Raw genomic sequence first — 27,501 nt, 5'->3', positions numbered from 1 at the left:
TAGAAAATGTGAAGTCAGAGAAATATTAGTTTGCTTTTGTGTTTTTCTTTAAAGTTTAAACAAAAGCGGTGGATGGTGTACAGTTATCCACTTCTTCAAAAAGTAGTGAACTAAGTTAAATTTATAACATATTTGTATTCTCAGCAGTTCACGGTAATTCTTGATGTTTTCTTTGAATAAAGTACCAACAATTTTTTTTCATAAGAAAACTGCAGGGAACCAACAGAAAGTGACAGATGCCTCAAACATTGAGACAGCTACTGCAGTCATTACAGATAAAAAGTTGACCACATCTCCAGGTATCAACGACATAAACTTTTTTTAATGGTTTCTATTTGTTGACCTCAAATAGAATATTTATTTGTGAGGTACTCTATAAAAGTACTTTTGTATATGAATAGCTAGCTCTTGGTGTTTGGATAACCCAATGGAAACAGATTAGAAAAGTTTGACAGCCTGCTCCTGCAAATACTTGCACCCATAAGTATTCTCATTGGTTCTGCTCATATGAGTGAAATTTACATATGTAAGTGTTGGCAGGATTGAGCCCTGACTTGGTGTTTAATCAAGAGCAATTATTAAGATATACATCATGGTTTGTTTATTTTTGTTTAGCTAATAAACAGAATTTCATTAAAAAGAAATCTCAAAATGTATACAGTAACATAACATCTCTTCAGCTATGGCACAGTTACAGTTTAATATATTTTATTGCAAAATCAGTGCTGGTAAAGTGTTCAGTTATCTGCAGAAAAGGACAAATATGTATCCTAATAATTTATAGACATTAATGGTTTGCTAGAAAACGCTTGACTAGGTTGTAATTTTCATGGACTATCAAGCTTCCCACAAATCTAGCCTTCTAAGCATAAAGAAAGGAACATGTAATATGTCGTAATACATACTGGAGAGAAAGTAAAGAGTTGCAACTTTGTGACATTTAGAATATTAAGCATTTTTTCAGAAGGGTAAAATATATGTACCAATAATATTGTGCTCTGAGAATGAAGTTTATAAATGGTTTAATTTCTCAAAGGGATGTTCAACTCTCCAAACACTTTTTATGTGCTGTGGAATATTTTCTGTTCAGCATGGGTATCCAAACTTTGCCCAGTTGAGGGCCTCATTGACAAGAGCCTGATACAGCTGCCCTCATCTTAATATGCCTGAGGCCAGCAGAGATTGGGTCATGTCCCCGTTGCTTCCAAGATACATATTACTGTGTGACATTGGCAAGATTTGAACTGTTGTCCACCCTTCACTCATTCCTGTTGCCCTGTGTTTATTTAAAAAACAAAGAACAAATATTCATATTTTTTTTTAATATTTGCAGCTAGCCCCATTTCACCTGATGTAGTTTCAGAATTTGTGGTAAAGGAGCAAGCATATGAAATGAAGAAAGAAATTGCTGAGAAAACAGAGAAGTATAGGAAATGCAAGCAAATGTTATCAGTAAGTAAAGGGCTGCTTCAGATAGTTGAACAGAAAGTAGCTACAGGGAATAAATCTCAAAAAACGTTGAAATACTCTTTTCAGCTCCCAAGCTGTTTGTTCCCTTAATAGTCATTCATATAGCACAGATGTGATCATAATAGAAACTTTATCATAAGAAGGTAACTTTACAGTAGAATTTTAGGACCTTATTGTTTTGGTGCTATGGTATTCTTTGTTGCATGTTTGATTGTCTGCTATTTTTGGGTGGAAGTGGAATGTCAGTAATTTATAAAGCAAATATTGGGGTGAGAACAACCTGAAATGGTGGAATGGAAATATCTGCAAAGAGATCTTCTTTGGCGGCAACTATTTAAATAAAGTGCATTCACTTGTTTCCATTAAGCTTACCACCCTACATTTCTTGTTTTCACAAAAATATTATGCTAATATGTTTGTTTACCGTGGTATAACATGTGCAAGGCAATTGCATTCATTACTTCCTGTGGCGGGGGGACAGGGGGATCGTATTTGTGTTGGTTCATCATGACTTGTGTTGGTCATTTGAGTTACATGGGATGCTTTAAAGGAAACCTTTGCCTTTGGCCTTCTGGATGAAAAGTGCTCTGGGTGTTTGCAAAGCTCGCTGGAATGGGTTTTTTATTGACGTGGATGTGAGACATCTTACAGAGTGGCAGCATGTTTTGAAGAACAGGGGTAAAACTGTGTGTATACTGAAAAGGTAGAACAGATAAGAGGAGAGAAGAATAGCAGCTTGTAGAAAGCTCAAGGAGGAAAAGTATATTGGACCTCATTGCTATAGTCCCCAGTACCCTTGTCCTCTTCAAAGCCTTACCACTTAAATAGGGGCCTGTAATCAATCCACAGGGAAAGCCACCTGGCAGTTATCTAATTTCTGGGAAGCACTGAGTGTTGCGTGGTCAGATAATAATAATAAAAAAAAAAAATTCCTTAGATTTGTAAAATGTTAAGTGATTCATCATGACTTCTGTTATGCTACGTTAGGAAGAGAAGATGAAATGCAGTGTTTATGCTGATGAATTGGCCAAATTGGAGCTGAAATGGAAAGAACAAGTGAAAATCAGTGAGAGTGCAAAACTCCAGCTAGCAGCAATGGAGGACCAGTATAAAGTAAGTTTTACTGGCTACACATTGAATAGAAAGAGGAACAAAGTACAGCATTGTGGAATCACACCCAAATTTAATAAGAATTCTTTTCAAGAAAAAAATAAGTTGTTGTTTTTTTTAATCCCACCTACTGATGTTCATGTGGGATTTTTGAGTAGGAGTATGGGCAGACCTGAGAACAACACCATCAAAGTAGTTGGCCCTCATCCATGCAAATGCAAATCTGTTGGCAGGCTTCATCAGGATCAGTATGTACCTCCCATTGCTAATCTCCTCCCTGGGAGAGATGTATCCCTTACCACTATCCTCATCATCACTTCTGCCCTTTCCCATTGTTCCCTAGCCATGTGTTTGAGAGTCCTCCTAATGTCCCGCTGCTACTAGGCTAAATGACATCGAATAAACACAAAGTGCTGAAAAATGCACACAGTAAACAAACCGAAGAAAACAGAGCAATATTTTTTGCTAACTTCATTCAATTGTAAAGTTATAGTAGGTAATATTTTCAGACAGAAATGTGATTTTAAATTGCTGACTGTTGTGAGTTTACAGCATAATACATGGGGAAATGTTATACATTCTGTAATGTAAGTGAAGCAAACTTCTTTTCATGTAGGTTCAGCTGGCAGAAAAGGAGAGAGCAATAAAAGAACTGATATCACATTTGGAGGTCTTCACCAGTGAGAAGGTACTGTAACCATTAGATGTTATGTTTAGTGGGCTCTGGTACTTCATGGATTTCAAGGTCAGAAGGGACCATTCTAATCCTCTAGTCTGACCTTGTAATAACACAAAACCATTGAATTTCCCCAAAATAATTCCTAGAGCATATCTTTTAGAAAAAAAAAAAATTCAGTCTTGATTTAAAAAATGTCAGTGGTGAAGTATCAATCATGACCTTTGGAAAATTATTTCAATGTTTAATCACCATCACTGTAAAAAAAATTTCCCTTATTTCCAGTCTGAATTTGTCTAACTTCAACTTCCAGCCTTTGGATCATGTTATACCTTTCTCCACTAGATTGCAGAGACCACTGTTAAATATTTTTTCCCCATCTAGATAATTATAGACTGGAATCAAGTCACCTCATAATCTTCTCTTGGTTAAACTAAGTAGATTAAGCTGCTTGAATCTCTTTCTGTAAGGCAGTTTTTTCAATCCTTTTATCATTCTCAAGGCTCTTCTCTAAACCCTCTCCAATTTATCAACAATCCTTGAATTGTGGGCATCAGAACTGGACATAGTGTTCCACCAGTGGTTGTACCAGTGCCAAATATAGAGGTAAAATAACCTCTCTAGTTTTACTCAAGATTCCTCTGGTTATGCATGCCAGGCTTGCATTAGCTCTTCCAGCCTCAGTGTCCTATTGGGAGCTCATATTCAGTTGATTATCTGCCACATCCCCTAAATCTTTTAGAACAACTGCTTCTGAGGATAGAGTCCCCGATTCTGAAGTATGGCCTACATTCTTTTGATCTTAGATGTGTACATTTAGCTTTACTAAAACACGTTTGCTTGCATCCAGTTTACCAGGTGATCCAGATTGCTCTGAATGAGTCACCTGTCCTCTTCATTATTTACCACTTCCCTAATTTTTGTGTCATCTGCAGACTTTATCAGTAATGAGTTTTATTTTCAAAATGTTGACTAGCATAGGGCCAAGAACTGATTCCTGCGGCTCCCCTCTGGAAACAAACTTGATTACCTGTTTACAGTTACATTTTGAGATCTATCACTTAGGCCTGGGCTATACTTGGGGTGGGGGGGGTCAAAGTATCTTAGTCAAAGTATCTTAGTTCGACTTACCTGGCTGTCCTCACGGCGGCGAGTCGACCGCGGTGGCTCCCCTGTCGACTCTGCTTACTCCTCCTGCTGAGGTGGAGTACAGGCGTCGATTCAGGGATCGATTTATCATGTCTAGAAGAGATGCGATAAATCAATCCCCGATGGATCAGTCACTACCCACCAATCCGGCAGGTAGTGAAGATGTACCCTTAGCCAGTTTTTAATGCATTTAGTGCCATGTTAATTTTATATTCTAGTTTTTTAGTCAAAATGTTGTGCATTGCCAAGTGAAATGCCTTACAAAAGTCTGATGCATCAACACCATCACCTGTATCGACCACACTTGTCATCTCATCAAAAAAAGATATCAAGTTAGTTTGACAAGATGTATTTTCCATAAACCCATGCTGATTTGCATTAATTACATTACCCTCTTTTAATTCTTTATTAATTGAGTCCCAGATCAGCTGCTTTGTTATCTTGCCTGGAATGGATGGTAGGCTGATAGGCCTATAATTACCCAAGTCATCCTGTTTGGCACAACATTATCTTTCTTCCAAACTTCTGGAACCTTCTCAGTGCTCCAAGACTTGTTGAAAATGAACATTAATGGTCCAGCGAGTTCCTCAGCCAGCTCTTTCCAAACTCTTGGATGCAAGCTATCTGGACTTGCTGATTTAAAAAATGTGTGACTCTAGTAGCATCTGTCTAACATCTTCTAGAAATACTAGTGGAATGAAAGAGTGTCATCACAATGTGATGAGACTATATCATCTATTTTCTCCCCATATACTGAACAGAAATTTTTAATTAACATTTTTTTGCCTTTTCTGCATTATTACTGATAATTCTACTGTTTCTATCTACTAGTGGGCCAACACTAGTGTCAGAATTCTTTTTGTTCTTGACAATGTTAAAAACTGCCTATTGTCCTTAATTCTTCTGGCCATAGATTTCTCCTTGTGTCCCTTTGCTTCCCTTAATCAGTTTTCTACAATTCCTTCTGGTTTGTATTCATTACTGTCAGCTTCCCCTTTCTTTCATTTGCGCTTGCGCTCGCTCTCTCTCTATTTTTTTTAATAGCTGCCTTCACTTCCTCTCTACACCAGATTGGGTTTTTTTCAGGAGCACAGTGTTCTTCCTCAGTTGTGGGATTGTAGCTTTTTGGGGATGTAGTAAGGTGTTCTTAAACGACTCCCAATTATTATTCAGATTTTTCTGATTGAATTCTTCTCCCAAGCTGTCGTTTTTAGCTAACATTTTTTTTTAACTTTGTGAAATTGGCCCTATTAAAGCACCAAGTGTATACACTAGTGTGGAATTTATTCTGTTTTCAAATGATAAATGTGATCAAGTCATGATAACTTGTACCTAAGCTACCATTAGTTTTTAGTAGGGCTGTCAATTAATGACATGTGTTTAGCGCAAAACAAATGAACGCTTTTTTTTTTTTTAAAAAACAAGCGTTAATTGCACACCTCTGGAGGTGGGACTTGGCCGCCAGGTAGGGAGAGAGGCAGGCACCTGCTGCGGTAGCAAGCAGGAGGCAGCCGGAGACAATAGACTCTGTATTATCCAGACCAGAGGTGCACATTGCTGAAATGTCTCCTGACTCCTCGGAGCCAGTCTCGTGCCTACTCCCTCAGGGTTAATCTGTTTATTTGTTTTACATGAGGGGGAGGGGAAAGAGCAATTGCCAGCAGCCATGAGGATGTGAAGCATGGAAAGGGTGCTTTGGAGCCATCACCACAGGAACACCCCTCTTCCCCCTGCCCCCGCCCAGGTGACTCTAGCAGTCTGCCCTCCTTGCCCCTGAACAATCGATCATGACCCTGTCCAGTAGTCTGTAAATAAGAAGTGGGCAGCATTATCTCCCGTAAATGTAGTGATTGGCTGAACAAGGAGTGGGACTGAGTGGACTTGTAGGCTCTGAAGCAATGGTGGGCAGCGTGTGGGCTGGCAGGCCATGAAACAATTTGTTTACATTGCCATGACCACCCGCGGTTCACTGTTCCTGGCCAACGTGAGCTGTGGCAAGTGGCGGCCAGCAGGTCCCTGCAGCCCACGCCGCTTCCCACAGCTCCCATTGGCCAGGAATGGTGAACCGCGGCCACTGGGAGCTGTGGGCGGCTGTGCCTGCAGACAGTCAATATAAACAAACTGTCTCACGGCCCCCCAGCAGATTACTCTGACGGGCACTATGCTAAAGTCTTATGTTGTTTTATTTTTGAGTGCAGTTATGTTTTTTAAAAAAAATTAAAAAATTCTACATTTGTAAGTTGCACATTTTGTATATTTTCCTGAGGTGAATTGAAAAATACTATTTATCTTTTTTACAATGCAAATATTTGTCATAAAAAATAATATAAAGTGAGCACTCTGCTCTTTGTATTCTGTGTTGTAATTGAAATCAATATATTTGAAAATGTAAAAACATCCACAATAAATGGTATTTATTTTATTATTGGTTAACAGTGCGATTAAAACTGCGATTAATCACAACTATTTTTTAATCTTGTGATTAATCACAATTTTTTTCATCGTTTGATAGCCCTAATTTTTAGTTCTGTGGTCAGTTCCTCTTTATTTGTTAGGACAAAGTCTAATAAAGAATTCACTGTGTTGGCTGCAACTCTTTTTGAGTTAGGAAACTGTCATCTATAACGTTTAGAAATTCCGGATTTTTTTAGTACTGGCAGCATGATACCTCCAGCATATGTCACTCAAATTGAAGTCTCCCCTGACCACAGTTTTTTTTTTTCTTATACATAGATGCATAAAGAGGTGGTCAGCCTGTTCCCGATTGTCATTTGGTGGTCTGTAGCAGACACCAACTTCTACCCCATCTTGTGCTTTAACTGTTAGGACATTGAGCCATAAGCATGTAAGATAATTTTATTCCTGGTTATCAATGACTTGGAAACAGGTAGTGCCTCTTGACATAGAGTACCACTCCCTCTCCCCTTTTGCCCACTTGATCCTTCCTAAAATCAATGGTTATTATCTATTTAACGTTCCATCATGCGAATCATCCCACTAGGTTTCAGTAATAGCAACTAGATAAAATGTATGTTAATAAATGAACATTTCCAGTTCCTCTTGTTTGTTACTCAGGTTCCTAGTATTGGTGTATAGGCAATTCAATAATTTCTTCTCTGCTTATCCTTTGATTTCTTGGTTTTGTTCTCAACATCTGTTTTGTGCTGAGAGTGCATATCTTCCCTCTTTTCGCTGTCTCCCTTTTTGTTATTAGTTTAACTGTCTCCTGACTACTCTAGCCAGCCTTGGTTAATTTGTTTTAGAGTACAGTGGGGAACAGTATATAAAGAAGAACACTCATAAAACATGTAAAGTAAATTTTAAAATGCAGTAAAAATGAATTAACTGATTTTTAAATAATAAAAAATAATTTATTGGTGAGATTTCTATAAATAACTTCCATATTTATCAAAAAATAAGAACCCCAAATCAAACCAAAAAATAGTGAAACATCAAAACATCTGACTTAATATTCGGAAATACTATGTTTAGAAATAAGTGTTTTGTGCTGTAGTAGAATTCTGGAACATTTAATCATATGCTGCATTTAATCTAGTGAAATTTGTAAGGCAGAATCTTTTTATATACCTGTTTGTTTAGCATTAACTGTCATCCATATAGTTATAACAGAATTCTTTCTTTTTTCCTTAGAAATTGTGATAAGTGGGTGTGTCGAATTCTAATGACATCTAAGAACAGTGCATATTCATATATAATTTTATTATTTCCACTGTTTCATAAGGATTGTTTGTTATAACCAGACACATGCATTCACTACCATTGTTGATTATTCCCACAAGCAGCCAGTAAGAGAACAGATTGACAGGTTACAGTGTGACCTTGATAATGATCTCTTCAGAGTTGTAGTTTATCTAAAAGGACGTTTGTGTACCTTCTAATGACATTCCAGATTTTTAAATGTTTGAAAATGAACTGCCACTTTAAAAAGCTGGCTCTCTAATCAAATTCAGTGTGTGTATGATTAAAATTAAAGAAATCCATGCTGAAATATTAAAGATGATGTTCTAATGCTGAAAGTATATTCTGTGTTTTGCAGGGCGATTATTCATAGGTTGTCTTATCCTACTTCCCAATACATCTTAATCACAGTATGATAATTTTTGCAAGGCATTACTAATGGGGAGAGTAATGTTTGTTAAAAATATATAAGTACATTCATTCCATGTTGTATGAATGAACCAAGATGGAAGAGAGGATGTACATGAGAGGCATTCAGGACAGCTGTTTTATTTCATAAACAGTGACTTCAAATAATTTCAATATAGAGTAAACTAGTGGGAAAATGAGAATATTTAACTTATTTTTTTTCTCAAAAGCAACCCAAAAATGCTGTTGATCCTGTTTTTCGTACAAAGGAATAGCCAAATACGTGGAATGTTTTTTTTTTTTTTTTTTAAAATATGTCTGTACCATATTTCTCTAATTCATAGAAAAGCTAAGTAAAAGTCAGGATTTTGATACGACTATTTATCTGGAGGGAATCATTTTTTAGCTGGAGGGAATCATTTTAAACAACACACATAAGGAGGAGTGCAACTGTAAAAATATTGTATGAAGCTTATAAAAGCTTGTAATGTAAATATCTATAAATTTGCTAGAACAATTCCAAGGAAGAATCAAAGTGCTCTGCTAGACTGAAACCATGATTTAAAAGGTTAAGCATAGTACAGTAAACAGCTTTTCAATTTATACTCCATTATCAGTGTTTGTTTATAAATGTCACTAAACATAGCATGCTAAAAATGTTCATTTGTAGTCTCTTCAAACCTATAAAATTACTTAGTTTCTGTTTTATTTACATACTTATATAGCCTTTGATTTTTAATCAGTCTCTACCCTAGCAGTCCAGCTTATAGCTAAGACTATTTTATAGCACCTTTTACAAGCACTTTGATGTACATTCTATTTTAATCTTAGGTGATGCTGGAATTAAAGTATTAAATGCCATCATGTTTTTAGCAAAAATGTTTCCATATTGTAGAAAAAAACTATAAGCATATGGGACATTTCCACTTTCGGAAAGTGTCTCGGACTTTTAGAAAGTAGATGCTGCACTTTGAACTTCTTTTGTTTGCTCCTTGGGGTTTGTAAACAAACAGCCTACAAATTGTAGGACAGAAAAAGTTAGGACAGCTTCCTACTTTTTCTCCAGTTACTTTTGTTTCTTCTCTCTAGCTTGAAATGAGTGGAATAAAGTCCCATCCATCTTAAAATTCTTCTCTTACTGAAAGCAAGAAACTTTAATCCAGTGGGCCAGAACCTCTGCTGGTATAAATTGGGATAGCTCCATTTAAGTCAACAGAGCTACCCCAATGTATACCAGTAGATGATCCATCCCAGTATATCTAGTAAGTTTTTAAAAATATTTCTCTTTTGATAGATGCATAGAGTATTGCATCAAGCCTATACCTGATAATTGGTGTGTTCCTTAAGTATAGTGTTTTTGAGATAGAACAGGAATTTTATTTGTGAATTGTTCACAATATGCACATCATCTCAGTTGTAAGGAGAGATCAGGTGGAAGTAGCAGAGCCTCTACGTGTTTTGTAGCTGATTTTTTTTATTTGCTTTGCAAAAGTAGATATTTGTATGAACAATATTGGTGATTTGGCTTTTTTATTGAGTTTGCACCTATTGATAGAATTTCAAAATAAAATTTCTAATAAAAAAAGTTATCAATAAATTTAAAAATGTAACAAAAAAGTCAACTCAGTCAAGTCATGAAAGGTGGATCTGAAAATTGGCACATAAAAATTAGAATTTTTTTAAAAAATTGAAGCTTTTAATTAAACTATTTATTTAATCAGAATTTAAAACATTTGATAATTTGACTTCATTTGTTAATTACATTTTTAAACTTTTTGTTAATTAGGAACTTGGCAGGAGTCCAGAAAATCAAGCTGCAAGGATAACTAAGGGACAGATTTCTCGGCAAGATTTACATTTTCTTAGTCCATACTCAGGGGAGAGTGGGCTGGTTCCTTCAGTGCCAAGTAGACTACCAGTGCTGCAGTATGGAAACCCTTATGCAATCCAGGAAACAAGAGGTTTGTAAAGTTTTATTTTCCTCAGCTTTTTTTTGTCTCACAATTTAAAAATAAAGGTGCCATTTTATTTATGTAGAGGCAGGACTGGACTGTTGATATCCTCGCATATAATATGTTTGTCAGAAATGGCTGGATTAATTAATAAGTCTGTCTACTCTCGTCACTAAAAGGGAAACTTTCAAGAGGACACAAGAACAATGTTGTACTCACACCAAAGTACAAACAAAGTACAAAGTTTGTTTAGCAGATTTTGGGCTTTGGTTGAGAACTCCCTAGTTGTATGAAATCTAAACTGAAAACATTTGAAGTTTTGATTTAATTATTATTTTGATATGACAAAAAGTGTACTAACTGTATTGAACAGAACTTTTTATGCAATAAATAAGAGGCCTGCTCTTCTGATTTTTATTTCAGATGGAGCAGATGGTGCTTTTTATCCTGAGGAGCTCCAAAGGCTGCCTGTAAGGACTTCCTCTTGGGAACTGGAAGACAATGTAGTCTGTAGTCAGCCTGCTCGCAACCTTAGTCGACCTGATGGTCTGGAAGACCCTGAGGATAGCAATGTAAGTTAGGTTACTTGTTCTTATTTTTTTCCTTCATTTATTAATCAGCATCCAGGAGTTAACAATTGCTTGGATATAGTGAGCATTTAAAAATTTTAAAATTCTGATACGCTTAAGCAGTCTTTAAATTTGGAACTGAAATTTTATTGAAAAATATCTGAGCGCTATTTAAGGTGAAAAATTTGCACACAAATTGATGAAAATTCAAATCATAGAAATCTCTCTTGAATTCTAATACCAGTTTATTTTGGTTTTGGAGTCATAGCCTCTGATAACTTTTTTCTTTTTAAATATTAAAGCAAACTTATTTCAAGTCATATTGCTATTTCAGTATATAACCATATTCCTGTTCCTTAACGTTACATACACAGCCTTTCTTGTAGAACATATATGTTTTTAATTCTCTCGCCAGTATGTGAAAACTTAATTGAAACTGAAGACAGGAGAGTGAGTTTGTGTGTGTATGGGGGTGGGAGGGTGAGAAAACCTGGATTTGTGCTGGAAATGGCCCACCTTGATTATCATGCACATTGTAGGGAGAGTGGTCACTTTGGATGAGCTATTACCAGCAGGATAGTGAGTTTGTGTGTGTGGTTTTTGGAGGAGGGTGAGGGGGTGAGAGAACCTGGATTTGTGCAGGAAATGGCCCACCTTGATTATCATGCACATTGTAGGGAGAGTGGTCACTTTGGATGAGCTATTACCAGCAGGATAGTGAGTTTGTGTGTGTGGTTTTTGGAGGAGGGTGAGGGGGTGAGAGAACCTGGATTTGTGCAGGAAATGGCCCACCTTGATTATCATGCACATTGTGTAGAGAGTTGTCACTTTGGATGGGCTATTACCAGCAGGAGAGTGAGTTTGTGTGAGGGGGGGCGGAGGGTGAGAAAACCTGGATTTGTGCTGGAAATGGCCCAACTTGATGATCACTTTAGATAAGCTATTACCAGCAGGACAGTGGGGTGGGAGGAGGTATTGTTTCATGATCTCTGTGTGTATATAAAGTTTGCTGCAGTTTCCACGGTATGCATCCGATGAAGTGAGATGTAGCTCACGAAAGCTCATGCTCAAATAAATTGGTTAGTCTCTAAGGTGCCACAAGTACTCCTTTTCTTTTTGAAGACAAAACAAAAGCTGAAGGATTGTGTTACCCGTGTTTCTGAATTAAATGTTTAGCATATAGTTCAATGCAAGGTGTAAATTTATGAAGATAATTTTGCAAGAGATACAGAACAAAAATAAATATTTAAACAGAATGGAAAATATTAAACGGTGAAACAATTTCCATTTTGGCCTTTTATAACCGCTAAAAGTTTGAAGTGGTAGAGACTGCTGTCTGTCATCTAAAACCAGGGTAAAGTAAAAATGGTATTGTTTGCTAATATACTTTCCAGGGCTTCATAGTGTGACGCTTTCTCTGTAGAGGCGATGTGGGGGAGAGGAACAGAATCACCTCCCCCCTGCCACCGGTTTCTGTCAGGGTGGAAGTCTGGCTGAGCATAGCTGAGGGGGATGTGCCTGGGAAAGGTACCAGCACCTAGCTCCCCTGCTGAGCCCCACTCTGAGTTCTGTCCCTTCCTTGCCTGCAACTGCAGATACCTGCTGGGCAGTAGGTGTAAAGAGCCCGCTCTGGCCCGCAGCAGGAAGGCTTTTCAGTACATACAGAACCTTTTAAATATTCATCCATCCATCTCTCAACAGTCATGAGACTCAGTATGACATAAACTTTTATTACATACCTCACTTGACCCTCGTTGGATAAATACTACGAAAGCAATGTGTTGGATCTAGTGAGTTTGTCAGGCCTGTCAGGAGCTACTGTTAACAGAAAAGTGAATGCTTTACCTGTTGGCATTAAGGAGTTTTTAGGATCAAACATATCTTTTAAGGAATGTTAGGAATTTTTTGTTTTATTTGGTTAGCTGAGAAACTCTTGTATAAAAAAGAAAAAATGGGGTTTAGTGAACTGGTTTATGAAGAAAACTATACCTAAACTATATGTATGTTTTAATTTGAACAGTTGTTTTTACTGTGTTTCAGTTTTTAGATGCTCTTGCTACTTTAAGAAATATTTCAGAAATACTTTTCTACAAAGTATTGTGCTCTTTGCAAGTACGGTGGTATCATGACCTGTTTCTCATTTAGTCTAGTTTGCCACATTTAATTGCTATTAACCTTTGCAGAAACTGATCAGTGTACAGACAGGCATGATTTTAGCCTTGGTGCTCAGCACCTATAATGGAGAAAAATGTATTTCTTCCTCCTGCCTTTTGAACCCTATGTCCATTATTGTGAATAATTAGGGAAACTGTCAGAACTATTGCAGCCTATTTAAGGTCTAGAATATCAGCTTTGTGCTGTTGCCCACCTTTTCTTCACATTTTGCATATTTAATCTGATCATTCTTGGCATAGACATTGCTTATGACAAGCCCTTCTCTTCTTGAGTCATCTGCTGCAGTTTAATTAGCAGAGTGTTCTTCCTGATCTATGTGTTTTGCCCTTTCGCAAACCCCAGAGAAACAGTGCTAGAGTCTTGTGCTCATTTGCTGACACAGCTTAGGTTTCGTAATGAGATGGAAGGAACCTAATATGCTCAAATAGGAAACAACTTCAGGTAAATGTGTCAAGAAGATGATACTTTTCTCACATCAAATCGCAATTTATATTTTAATACACTGTAAGAATTGATTTTCTTCCTATTTTCTGGCTGTCAAATGAAAATAGTCTGAGAATGGTAAAACATAATTAGTTTCCAAATAAGAGAGAGAGGGGATATATGTGAATAAGTCAAAATTCTTCTTTCAGTGCTTGCTCATGTCCATTCTATTATAGGTTACATTGTAGGTATGTGTGCTCGACACATGCACCAGTGCTACCTTATCTCGTGGCAATCATGAGTCATTTCATATCTTTAAATCTCACTTAAAACCCTCCTTTTCTCTTTTTAGTTCATCACTGAATCTCCCTGGAAAGAGTTTTGCATCAGTTTATTTTCAAATAGTGAGAAAAGACTGTTACTTTTCATAACGGTTGGTCTTTGAGATGTGCTGCTCAGATCCATTCCATTGGAGGTGCGTGTGCTCAACACATGCACCAGTGCCAGAAGTTTTTCCCTCAGTGTATCCGTAGGGGACCAGCTCTGGCGCCCTCCCGAGTGGCGTGCATATGCACTGGTATAAGGGGCACCACCATCCCTCAGTTTCTTCTTATTGCCAGTGATGGTGCTGGAATGTCTCCTTGCCTCGGCAAGCTTTCCTATCTCAACTGTGCCTAGTAGCGAATTCGTTGTATATGGTTGTTAAAGTTGTACTGTAAATAGCTCCCTTAGTGTAAAGTTAGAATTAGTTAGTTCGTCCTGGACTTAGCCTAGAGACAGGGCATGCCCTGGTCCCCAGGCTTCAAGCCTTTTGACAGCTGCAAAAAATCTATGCCAGTCAGTGATCTCCATAGAAGCTGCCTGAGGTGTTTAGGGAAACCCACATGAGTGACAAGTGTTGCATTTGCAAGAGCTTCAGGCTGCAGATCAAAAAGGAGTGGGACATTCGTCCTCGAGCGCTCCTTATGAAGTCTGCCCTCACACCGGCCTCAGAGCTGACAAGATTGGACTCTGCTTCAAGTACCGTGGCCTCAGTGTGGAGCACGCTGCTGGCACCAACTGCTGACCGGTGCTGATCCCTATCCCCAGTACTAGCTAAAAAAGCAAAGAAGGGCCAGGAGAGGATGTTCTCATACATCCGTAAAGGGAGGGAGAGAGCTGGAGGAGAGCAAAGACCCATGTGGGGCGGCTCTGCCCCTCCAGACACTGGCCAGGCTCCAGCTCTCATTGAGCTGTTGAGCCCACTTCCAGACCTGCTCGCCACCCTGGGAAGCGGCAGAGCACTCGGCACCTAGTGGTGCCGTTCATGCCAGCCAGTGAGGTGCCCCGTTTGAGGGGTAAACCTGCCCTGGGACCCTTCCAGTGGTCTCCATCAGTGCGGCACCACTCACCGTTGCAGGGGGCACCCCGCCAGCGCTTGCCTGAACAGCACCACCAGCCCCTGGATGCGGATCAGCTTACTTGCTAGAGTTTCCAGTGTCGGTCCCTGGACTTTAGGGTAGCGTTCCTCAGGGTCCCAGTGTCAGTTGCTGGTGGTCTGGTGCAGATCTGCAGAGGCATGTCACTAGTCTCCAGAGTCTCAGTGCTGGGAGCGTCCAATCCTCGGCACTGCTCCGGTGGGTCGAGACACCAGTCATTGGAGTCCCATAATCAGTCTCCGGATCACCAGTAATGATCACTGCGAGCATGTCCACGGTCTCAGAGATGTCGATCCTCTCACTCCTGGTCCTGGTCTACGGAGTGGCAAAGTGTAAGGCGCTGATTGCCGGGGTATTGTCGCTGATCTGCCGAATGCTGCCGGTCACCAGAATCACGGCATTGAGAGCCATTGTCCCGGTGCAGGTCCCCAATGGAGGTCCACAGAGAGAGCCAACAGGAATTGGGTAGACAGGTGGCCTCGGTACTGTTCTGGTCCCCCAGACAAGCATCTCCCTCCTTGGGCTCTGACAGTGAGGAGGAAGTATTAGAGCACGAGGAGGAGGACCTGCCTGCAAGCCATGGTCACCCACAGGGGACATTGGCTTTCCCCTCTGGGCCACCAATGGCTGCCTGGCCCCAGGACCAGTGGCTGGCCCCCTGGCAACTATGGAACCCCAACTGTTGCAGGGGCATCAGTCAGTCTCAGGGGCAGCCGAAAGGCAGTCGGCGGCTGTCTCCTTCCCGCCACCTAACTCGGACGCGGAGTCAGAGTAAGCTCCCCAGGGACAGCCAGCCTCAGCCGAGGCTCCTTTGGCAGAAACGGTGGAGTGGGCAGACCCACCTGTACCTGCCTTCTCTTCATCTCTGCCAGATGAGGCGATAGCGGGGCCTTCTCACGCGGTCCCCCAGGATGATGCCAGGGCCCACCAAGAGCTTTCAAAGACGGTGGCATCAAACTGGGGCTGGAAGCCGAGGAGGTGGCAGAGCCCTCAGACTCCCTGTTCAATGTATTAAGTACAGCAGCCCCCCTCCAGTTTGGCATTGCTAGTACACGAGGGAGTGGTGAAACTAATCAAGGACCTCTGGCAGATACCCTTCTCCCTGCCCCACATCTCCAAGCGAGTGGAAAGAAAGGACTATGTCACCGCTAAGGTTTATCTTTATACCCATCTTGCCCCATGCTCACTGGTTGTGTCAGCAACCAGTGAGCACAATAGACAGGTCCAACCGGGATCAATGGCTAAGAATAAGATGGCAACAAGGCTCGATCTCTTTGGTAGAAAAACTTATTCTACGTCTGGCCTCCAGCTGAGAGTGCCCAACCATCAGGTCTTGTTTGGCTGCTATGATTTTAGTATTTGTCAGTCCATGGCTAAGTTCATGGACTCACTGTCAGAGGAGTCCAGGAAGGAATTCTCTGCTGTCCTCGATGTGGGCAGGGCTGCTATTTCTATAAGGCATGCATCCTGGTTGCAGTCGGGCCTGTCAGTGGAGGTTCAGCAGTCCATCCAGGACCTCCCATTCCATGGCCTGGGACTGTTCTTGGAACAGACAGACAGTAAATTACATGGCCTAAAAGACTCTAGGACTACCTTGTGCTCTCTGGGCCTTTACACTCCGGAGCTTGAGAAGAAGCAGTTTAAGCTGCAACAGTCCTGCAGGTTCAGGACCCAACCTCAACCAGAGCCCTTTCAAAAGAAGGGCAAGGGCTATAAGCACTGGCAGACCATCAGCTGGCCCCCTCAGCTCACTCGAGCTCTACCCGCAATCAACTGGGTAATAAGCAGGAATTTTTGAGGGTGCGCTCAAGGGCGACCTTCCAGCCTGTGTCCTGGATCCAGCACCTCTGCTTTTTTCCAACTGTAAACAGTGGCAGGGGAGAGAAGATAGTACCTGAGTTGTGTGTGCTTGTATGAAACTAAATGGCTTTGATATCTGGGAAACAGGATGGTGCAAGCCAACAAACTGGTTTGAAAATCAGCAGGACAGTGTTTGAATTTCAGCCTGTAAATGTGGTAGAAGATGGTTGTCTTACTGCTTTGACTGAAAGAGTCGTCTGACCACCACATTATAGCCTCCCCAGTCTCACCCAGAACTACTTATCTTGAGAAACAAAGTAAAGAGCTTGAGGGAATTATAGTAGTCCTGATAGTAAATGGTAAGAGTGCTCATTCTGACAGTGTTGAAGTCTACTTTTATCTAGTAGCCAAGAATGGGTGGGAAAAAATTCATGGTCAAGGTTGATTTGAGATTTTTTGACTTAGGTCTGAATTAGAGACTTACAGAAGAAGTTGCATAGGCAGTCAAAGCAACTGACTATCCTTTTCCCTCCCCCCTGAATTCCTGTGTGGTGGTAGCTACTTAAACCAAACTTTACACAGGTGGTTGGTTACTAATTGTTTTTCATTTTCTGGGTGTCCAGCTTGATACCATGGTTTGCAGAGCTGCTGAGTTCTCACAGCTGCAACTGAAGTCAATGGAGCTCTGCTTTGAATGTATTTATAAAATCCTATATAATGCTGAATTAGGATCTGATTTTTCAGAGTAGATGTATCAAATTGGGCACCCAAAATTAGAGGAAACTTTTGACCCAAATCTCTCTGTCCCTCAGTTCCCCTCTGTAAAATGGGAATTACGCCCTTTCACTTCAGAGGGGTGTTCTGAAGATAAATAAAATGTTTGTGAAGCACTTGAATGCTATAGTGAAGAGTGCCATAGAAACGCCCATGAGTGGCTTTTGAATAATATGCAGCAAAGTCATGAGGCCACACACAGAACAATGAGGATAAATAGAATATTTAATAGCTGCTAAGTGAGCACCATCCATCCTGTCCACTGAATGAGGCAGGAGCCTTGTGGAAAAAATGTGAGATCATGTAACTAAAGATCATATCATATAATAGATAGGCACAAGGGCAGGGGTTCTCAAACTGGGTGTTGGGACCCATCAGGGGGTCACGAGGTTATTACATGGGGGGTCATGAGCTGTCAGCCTTCACCCCAAACCCCGCTTTGCCTCCAGCATTTATAATGGTGTTAAATATATAAAAAAGTGTTCTTAATTTATAAGGTGGGGGTTGCACTCAGAGGCTTGCTAAGTGAAAGGGGTCACCAGTACAAAAGTTTGAGAACTACTGCATAAGGAGGTGAATTAAGATACCACAGGGCACTTTTTTCTGACATTTCCTAACTCATCAGATGTCAGCGTTGTTTCATTATCTGTTTCTTCTTGGTCCAGGTGGGGCAGTTTGTACTGGATATTGTATCCTCCAAGAGGCCGATGGAGACAAGAAAACAGACAATGACTCCTAGTCTTAAAATGCGTGTTAGGGAATGATCCTGCATTGGTATACATATGGACTAGATGTTCTAGGTCCTTTCCTTCCCAAATTTGTGTGAATCCTTGATAGAGACTAGGTCTGACTAAGCTCTCTAGTTCAGTTTCTAGCAAGTGGGTAAGCCTCTCCGATGGAGAATACTTTGAAATAAGAATGTTGGTAAAAGGACAAGTAAAACAATGGTTGCTGCTTTGTTAAGAATACAATCTAAAAATACTAATGAAAGAAGCCTTTCAGGAAAATTTGCTATTTACAATGTCTAGCTTTGTTACGTGTAAAATGCATAACCTCTGCACAAACAGATATTTCGGAAACGTGGTATTTTAATAGCCAATAGGATACTGTAATTCCTGGGTATAAAATATTATATGAAAGAAACATTATCTTGATTAGGTGGTGTAGTAATACTACACAAAATATTCCATAGACACTTCCAGAAATTATAGAAATGAGGAGTACTTGTGGCACTAACAAATTTATTTGGGCATAAGCTTTCGTGGGCTAAAACCCACTTCATCCACCACTCTGGAACCTGTCAGAAATTATATTTTTCTGGTAGAGAAGATCTTGAGGTAGAATCGGCGTGTAAGCCCATATCATAGGAATACAAATACAATATTTTGGGTGCATTACTGCTCTCTAACTTGGTCATCTTTAAAATGTTGGAGAGATCAGAGAAGCAGTAATTCTTTTTGAGTAATAGTAATGGATAATTTCATCTTATTCTCGTGCAGACACCATAGTTAATCATATGTTTTAGAGTTCAGTTTACCAAGAGCTTTAAACTTTTATTTTATAAAAATCTTGTTGTGATGGAAAACATAAAATATTTGAGCTTTGAATTTTCATGGTGGTTTAATGAAAAATGAATTGATACAGAGAAGTAAGAGTTCAGAAATCAGCCCTTTAGACATTTTTTGTACTAGATTCTCTGGTTTTTTGGGGGGGAGGGGGGAAAGAGACTTTTTGCAAGTAATCTAAAGCACTCTGGGACCTGTAATTTGTCCACATCATTGCTCCTCTTGTGCAGATTCCTAGAATATCAGATATGCATAGGTGGTGTTTGGCTATAGAGCATTTTACAGTATTTTCGCCATAACGGAGAATATTTGCACCAAGGCAAACCCTTTGAATTTGATGACAAATTCAGCAGGTGGTACAAATGCTGTCACTCACTCCCAGGGAGGGAAGGACAGAGAAACAACCTCCTCCCTCCTTCTCAAATATCCCTCTAGCCTAGAGGAAATTCCCTGAGCAGGGAAGAGGAAACCAGGAGTTAAAATCTTACCTCTTCTAATTTCAGTTGACATTCCCGTACAATTCTCTACTCTTAGGATAGGCAAGTCCATGAACCCTAATCTAGAAGACTGTCAGGGGAGAGCTGTTAACACTTGCCCCCATTTCCATTTTGGAATAAATTAGCAGAGAGCTTATGCAACATCATTGCTGGCCTGTAACTCCAGTTTTATTCACAGCATCATGCTGCCTTTCAGAGTCACTAGACAAGTTTGGAATGTCCTAGCTCTAATCATCATAAATCACACTTCTCCCCCAAAACCAGGGATAGAATCGAGGATTCCTTATTACAAATGTTCTAGTGTTAAGTAGTAAATAGTTGCAACTCACTAAGAGTGGGAAAAAGTGTATGACAAGTTTTCCACCAATGGCTGGTCTACAGAGGGACTAGCAGTTCCATCTGTCTTTCAGTCTACCACAAAACTTAAGCAGTGACCTCTGCAATGTTCCAATGGAATAACCTTTCAAATACGTAGAATATATGACAGTCAGATGTGCTGATCTGTTAGTATAATTGATATAAAAGCATATGAGATCACTGTTAAGGTTTTGCACTTTGAGTGCAAATTTCATGAAGATGGGATATACTTGGCTTTTTGGTATCTGCTGGAGACGGAAGGAGAGAGCTTTATGAAGTGTTGAAGTATGTTATCAAAAGCATTGTAGGCAATATGGGAGTGGAAATAAATGCGGAGCGTTTCCCCTTAATTTCTTATTCCCATTCTTTTAAGGTTTTGGGTGAATGGAACATGTCCTGCTTCAACCTTAACTCCTACAAAACATAGTTTTGTTAATTCATGTGTAGATTAGGTTGAACAGCACATCAGGACCGATTTCAGAAACTGTTGCTTGATATCAAATGATGTTGTCTTGGCACATCTTAGTCTGGCACATACAAGAGAGTCTGCTCTTGACATAGACCTTTATAACAAATTGTTCTAGGACCGACAGTTGGTGCTAAGTTACTAAGTAAGAGTGACAAGAATATAATTACAGGTTTCAGAGTAGCAGCCCTGTTAGTCTGTGTCCGCAAAAAGAACAGGAGTACTTGTGGCACCTTAGAGACTAACAAATTTATTAGAATATAATTGTTAGACATCCTGAGAGAGGAAATCATTCCTAGAGGCATGTAGATATAAGAAGAGTGCAAGATACAAGAGATTTTTATTAATGATATAGTTGGTTAGTCTTATTTAGGAAATGTAGAACTGATCCCAGCTTGCAGTGTGCTCAGAGTAACTTCCTGAAGAATGTTGTTAGTCACAGTAGGTATGTGGGTAGCAAGATGAGAATTTGTGGCCACCAGAAATTGTCAGGACTTTTTTCTGGAATGCGTCCAAAACGGCCTTTCCACCTCAACTAGTCAAAATACCCTCCTCTACCTGCCAATCTTCTCCTTGCTGCCACTTCTCCAGATCAGGGATCTGCAAGGAGAAGCTCTGTTTAGCCGCTGATGAGGAAGAGCTGCCTTGGAGCCCAGACTGGCTGATCACAAAGATGCAGACTTGACTGCACAGAGTGAGGCAGGACATCTGCTCAGGATAGGAGGGGCTGAGGGAAAACACACACATTTATTTCAGTCCTTTTGTGCAAAGCACAAATGACTAGTATAGTCACCAGTTGTAAGGGTGAATAGATGTGACCTCCTCAGCAGTCAGCACAGGATCAGTATTGTTCAATTTACTGTCACATGTTAACGATCTGTAAAGCTCTCTGGGACCACCAGGCTTTTATGAGTGTGTGCAAAGCACCAAACACAATGAGGCCCCAATCCTGTTTTGGACTATGGGAGTGACTCATACTTTTTTTGACCTTTTGGATTTAGCATTCCTCATCCACCTGCTCCTTAGCAGGTCATACAAAACCCACAAACCCACTCATTTACTTGTATCATCTTCCACAGTAATAATAAAAAAAGGACAATGCACATAAAAGATAACATGTAAAACAAATTAGAGAAATAGTTTATGCACAGTGGAACTTGTGACAAGTTATGTGGGGGATAAATAGTTCATTAAATTTTTTTTTAAAAAGGGTGGCATGTACATTCCAGTGACAGTGAGGGTATGTCCTCCAGTGATTACTGTCTGACACTTTCTGTATTGTGAATTGAACTGTATTCCACTCATTTGTGCTTTTAGTCTCTGAATGCTTTTGGGCAAGAATTGTTTATCCATGGGATAGTGACCAGTTGTAACGTGCTATGCATGCCTTACAACTCAGTATAAATTATTATAATTTATATGGCTAAAAGAGGCATCTTCAATTACATTGGCTGGGAGAAATTGGGAACTAAATTACTGTGAACTTTCCATTCCTGTGTGTATTCCACGGTTCAGTCAGGTGCATTATGGGCTTTTGGCCTACGCCTGATTTAGGCAGTTATTGGGATCAGGATATTAGATTAGATGGGACACTTGTTACATTTTTCCATTGTTCCAAATTACTCCAAGAAAGAAGATAACACTAGAGAACATGTTCATTCTCTTTTTAGTATGTCTTGGTTAATAGTTGATTCTCTACAGGTCAACATTCAGGACAATTTGATTCTGTAGTATTTTGAAATGAAAATGATTGTGGAAATGGCCTCAGAGTATGAGGTAAAATCCTCAAATAGAGAATCTTAATTCTTCTTCAGGTTGTATCCCTTTGAGTGCTCCGCTTCACATGCGCATGTGCCCCAGCGCCTTTAATTGGAGATTTGTTAGCAGTGATCACTCAGCCCATACGTGCACCCTACACACTGAGGATATATAGGGCTGTGCAGGTGAATTGCCCTCAGATCCTTCACAGTTGCCTTCAGCCTGAGATGGACTGTCAAGCATGCCAGCTTTTATTGAGTGCCTTAATGTTGTTACATAGCATACAGTTTCTTTTCATTTATCGTTTTTACAGTGCAAATATTTGTAATAAAAAATAAAGTGAGCACTGTACACTTGGTATTCTGTGTTGTAATATAAATCAATTTATTTGAGAATGTAGAAAAACATCCAAAATATTTAATAAATTTCAGTTGGTATTCTGTTGTTTAACATTGTGATTAATCGACAGCCCTAATTAGTAATACAGACAGCAAAAATAAACAGCACAAGAAAATATAGAGAACTGTTAACTTGAGTAATGATCAATGACCTATAAGGTCGAGAACTCAAGAGCAAAATTCATAATTACTAGATAGAGAAATGTAAAACAAATGCTGAAGCAAAATTTTATATACTGTGGAGAGTAAATGTTGATGTGTTCAAGGAATTCTTTAAACCAGGTGAACCCTCAATATAAAGATTATAATTTGTTAATTCTGATAAAATCTAGTTTTCTGTGGGATGTGTTAATAGGGCAGAAATGCACATGCAGTGAAGCTGAACCTAAGGCACAATCCACTGTTCACTGATACAGCTTCCACAATTGAACAGGAGGCATTGGCTAGCTTTACGAGTAATTAATACGTGGTGCAGAGCATACATATTCAGTATGCACTATTCTATATATTTTAATGTTTGCTGGATATATATTTACAAGTATAATTGGTTTTTCTTTTGTGATATTAAAAAAACATAGTAGAATTTATGGTACACCAAGCTTTGTGTGTAATAATAAATCCTCTCAGTAATTATCTAATGCTTCTTTACAGACAGTTATGCTTTAATAGTAAGCACATTAACGATTCCTTTCAGGACTGCACAAGTGCTCTTTCTAAAGTAAAAAGAAAAGGAGTACTTGTGGTACCTTAGAGACTAACCAATTTATTTGAGCATAAGCTTTTGTGAGCTACAGCTCACTTCATTGGATGCATACTCACAGTGTATGTTGCTTAGCATGTTTGTAAATCTGGTTGGGCACCCAGAAAATAAGGAACAATAAGTGGCCACCTGTGAAAATTTTTACTTAAGTGATTAGCCCAACATGACATAGGGACTTTGGCCAAAACAGAGGCAGAATCCAGTTCTCCAGGGTGTCAGTGAACACCCATAACCATAAGACTATCTTTTCTCTTCCTGCCTCATTCATTATACACCTTCCAATTTATGTAAGCAATGAGATAGGGATAGCTCACGAAAGCTTATGCTCAAATAAATTGGTTAGTCTCTAAGGTGCCAGAAGTACTCCTATTCTTTTTGTGAATACAGACTAACACGGCTGCTACTCTGAAACCTTTCTAAAGTAGATAGCATTAACTATAATTTGTGTAACTGGAATGATGAAGGTGGGGGGTCTCTTTGCTCATCTATAATTGTTAACATACAGCTGGTAGTAATTAACTCCTTCATCTTTAGTACTTTCTGCTAAGGACATTTTGAATTAATATTTATTACTGGTAAATTCTGATTGCTGACCCTAAGAAGTCAAATAGAGTAACAGTGTGACTATGATTCATAGCTTCTGAGCATGTTTTCTGGTTTGGTGCTCTGCACTAAACAAAGAATATATGTAAGCATGGAAGAGAGGGAATATAGGAGCAGAACTGATCACAAAACAGATTTTCTGTTCTGTGAAAAAAATCGATATTTTGAAAAACATTTAATGCCAAATCAGGATAAATAGCAAAAATTTAGAATTTTTCACAAAATTAAATTCTGAAAACAGTGTTTTGAGTCACTTGAAACATTTTGTTTGCTTTCAGCCCTTTCTTTCTTTTTCTTTCTTTCTTTCTTTAGTGCGTGCGCGCACATGCGTATGTAAAGTGAATTTGAAAACAAAGTCATTTTGAAACCAACAATCAAAGCCTTTAATTTCAAAAGGGGGTATTTTGACATTTTTCAAAATGTTATTTTCCAATTTTAAAAAATACCAAAGTTTTGTCAATGTATATATTTTGGCGAAAAACTGCAGTTTTGTCGAAACTGCATTTACTGATGGAAAACTGTTGGAACAAAATTTTTTTGACCAGCTCTATTGAAGAGCCCTATTGCTAGGGGGAAGTGCCATCTGCTTCACTATCTAGAATACTTTAACAGAGCCAGTGAAATAATGCCAAGTGTCCAAGAAATGGCCTTCTAGCTATAAAAATGAAAGGATTATAAAGGAACTCAGTTTTAAGGGATTTAAATTAAACTAGGTATATATTTGCCGTATAAATATGCATGTGTAGAGAAATTGTTTTTATTTTCTCATGGTAAATATTTAAACTGTAATGTGGAACAGTTCTGATTTGCTCAGAACATGATTTCCTCACATTTGTTTGTGTCTGTGTGTATGTTTGTGCTCTGGTCTACACTGGGGTGGGGGGAAATAGATATAAGTTACGCAACTTCAGCTATGTGAATAACATAGTTGAAGTCGACGTACTTAGATCGACTTACTGTGGTGTCTTCACCGTGGTGAGTTGACTGCTGCCATTCCCTCGTTGATTCTGCCTGTGCCTCTCACAGTGCTGGAGTACAGGAGTTGACGGGAGAGCGCTCGGGGGTTGATTTATCGTGTCTGGTCTAGACTAGACGCTATAAATCGATCCCCACTGGATCGATTGCTGCCCGCTGATCCGGCGGGTAGTGAAGACATACCCTGTGTGTGTTTTCAGCAATAACAACCTTTTACTATGTAATGTTGAAACACTTTTTAGATATTAACCAGTAGTTTTTCTCTATTAATAATTAAACTCTGTTCATTGATGACAAAAGGAACAAATAGTGCTTTTACAATCCGTATGCCCCTCTACTGCAGGTGCTAGGCAAGAATGTTATATAGGAAAACATGTCTGTCTCTAGCATCTGCTGCAGTAAGCCCCACTAGCTGCTTAATGAAAATGTTAAATGGTTGAAATTAAGCAGCTGTTCAGAGAGTGAGGAGGAGAAAACTATGGAAGGAATCTCCAAATCTGTCTAGTTTCCATTAACTTTTCTTGAGAACACTGCATAGTAATTAAAAAAATAAGAATAAAGAACTCAGTGCAATTTGAATGTAGGTATGAGTTGTCTGTGCAAAGTAGACATGCAGTTGCACACAGCTTTTGTACATGAATTTTTGAAAATCAGGCTCCTAGTTTCTTTGTTCACACTTGTGTTGAGTATTAGGAGAAAAATGATCTAGGAGATTGGATTCCAGAATGTTTTACAGGTTTTGCTGAGGCTTTTATAAATAAGCAGAATTTACTTAGAAAAGCTTCTTGGTTTCTGTATCCATTTGCAGAATGGAACTGAGAGGATATGCAGAAGACAAGTTTATTAGTAGTAGGCTTGTTCTTCATACAGTATCAAAAACATGCACAACTCTAATTTTTCTTTTCTTCTCCCTTAAGGTTTTTCTTTGTATCTTGTTTCCTTCACCTGTGTTATACAAGAGCAGTGGTGGAAACAAATCCTAAATTTGTGACATTATGATTGATTAAAAAACAAAACACAGCACTTCCCTAGTTTCTGCACCTGTCAGAAAGAAACTGTCAGAACTAAGGATCGCAGTACCGGGATGGGTTATCCTGCAGCTTATTCAGTTTGAGTTTCACATCACAGACAGATTTTTTGGGTGTATTCTCCAGTGGCAGACCTGATTGGGGCTAACTCTTAATAGAAGCTCTGAGGCAAACCTGATTGTCTATCAGCATAGTGATCCCCATCAGTGCCTGCTGCAGCTGTTTATGTGCTGTTAGTGTTCATGAAATGAGGACACCACTGACAGCTGATGAGGGGAAACAGCCAAACAGGGCAATTTAGCTGATGTGCCTGACTGCAGTGTGAAATGTGTGACATGCTTGGCTGGCAATAGGAGCATATACAGATCACTCAGAACGGACTATTGGGAAGCAAGAATGTGAATCTAAATGGATGGGGTTTTTTTTTCCCCACTGAAATTCAGATTGACAGATTAAGAATCTAACTTGACATCCTATTATCTAGAATTTTATTTCTGAATTTTAGTCCTTCATAAAATGTTATTGCGCCTTATAGTCTGGTGCCCTGCATTTGGTTTAACGTAGGATTTTTGTTCTGATATGGTCCCAGGCATTTGGAGTTAGGTGACCAATGTATTTCCTTAATAAATGTATTAGTAGAAGTGTTCCAGTATGACTGGCACAGATTTATAGTGTATCATCAAAAGACAGTTTGTTCAGCTTTTAATATTCATTAACAAGTTTCTTGGTTTTTATATATTTCAGTAAAAATAGTGTTTCAGGAGGTCCAAAGTAAAAGATGAAAATCTAGTCCCCAAGTTTTCTCTAAAGATGTTGGCGAGAACACGTTTTCTTGCAGATATTTTTAATAACCCTGCACATTTTTTCATAGGATGATGATGAGACTATACCTTCTGCTCCTGATCCTCCAAGTCTTCTCTTACATGAGCGTGGAACAGGTTTTTGTTTTGACTCCAGGTAAATTTGTCATATCTTTCAGGACGGTCATCAACTCAAAGAAAAAATGTTACTGTTCAGAACTTCCAAGTAGTGTTCATTGTTACCAGGGAATTTACTCTTAGATGTGCAATTTGGAGGACTGTTGGCATTATGCCTCATTTCACAGAACATGATGATAGTTTTGGTGCATGAATGAACATTTTTGTTCTTGCTGACCTAATTGTGAGCCTAAGTTAAGAACTTTTATAAAGTGTTATGTTTGCTAAGAGCAGAGTAAGCATTTATGAGCAGAGAGAATGATTTCCTAAGAACCTGCTTAGCCATTAAGACATTCAGTAGATTTTGCATTCAGTAGTAGCTGGAATTATGTAACCTTTTTGACGCCATGTTATTTTGGAATTTCAATATAAAACTATTTTAACTGTATTGAACATTTCAGCTAATGTCTGTTCTAATTAAAACAGTTACTTGGATACTTAGAGGGCTAAACCAGCTCCCATTTAAATCAGTAGCAAAACTCCCATAAACTTCA

At 39.2% G+C, this 27,501-nt stretch overlaps 1 protein-coding gene across 5 annotated transcripts in view; it reads left to right on the top strand.

Moving 5' to 3' along the window:
* Positions 1-27,501, top strand: part of TAX1BP1 (Tax1 binding protein 1) — a 98,078-nt gene that overhangs the window by 61,442 nt on the left and 9,135 nt on the right. For 4 of the 5 annotated variants that reach the window (XM_073333618.1, XM_073333617.1, XM_073333622.1 and 1 more), the window contains 7 exons: positions 206-299; positions 1,334-1,452; positions 2,458-2,583; positions 3,197-3,268; positions 10,299-10,473; positions 10,888-11,036; positions 26,902-26,987. In XM_073333618.1, the coding sequence (XP_073189719.1) occupies positions 206-299; positions 1,334-1,452; positions 2,458-2,583; positions 3,197-3,268; positions 10,299-10,473; positions 10,888-11,036; positions 26,902-26,987 (821 nt within the window). The remainder of the gene's footprint in view (positions 1-205; positions 300-1,333; positions 1,453-2,457; positions 2,584-3,196; positions 3,269-10,298; positions 10,474-10,887; positions 11,037-26,901; positions 26,988-27,501) is intronic. The other variant, XM_073333619.1, reaches the window with a different exon arrangement.

This window comes from Lepidochelys kempii, chromosome 2 (assembly GCF_965140265.1).
Source record: "Lepidochelys kempii isolate rLepKem1 chromosome 2, rLepKem1.hap2, whole genome shotgun sequence".
Classification (NCBI taxonomy): domain Eukaryota; kingdom Metazoa; phylum Chordata; order Testudines; family Cheloniidae; genus Lepidochelys; species Lepidochelys kempii.
This window is presented reverse-complemented; position numbering and strand designations above follow the sequence as displayed.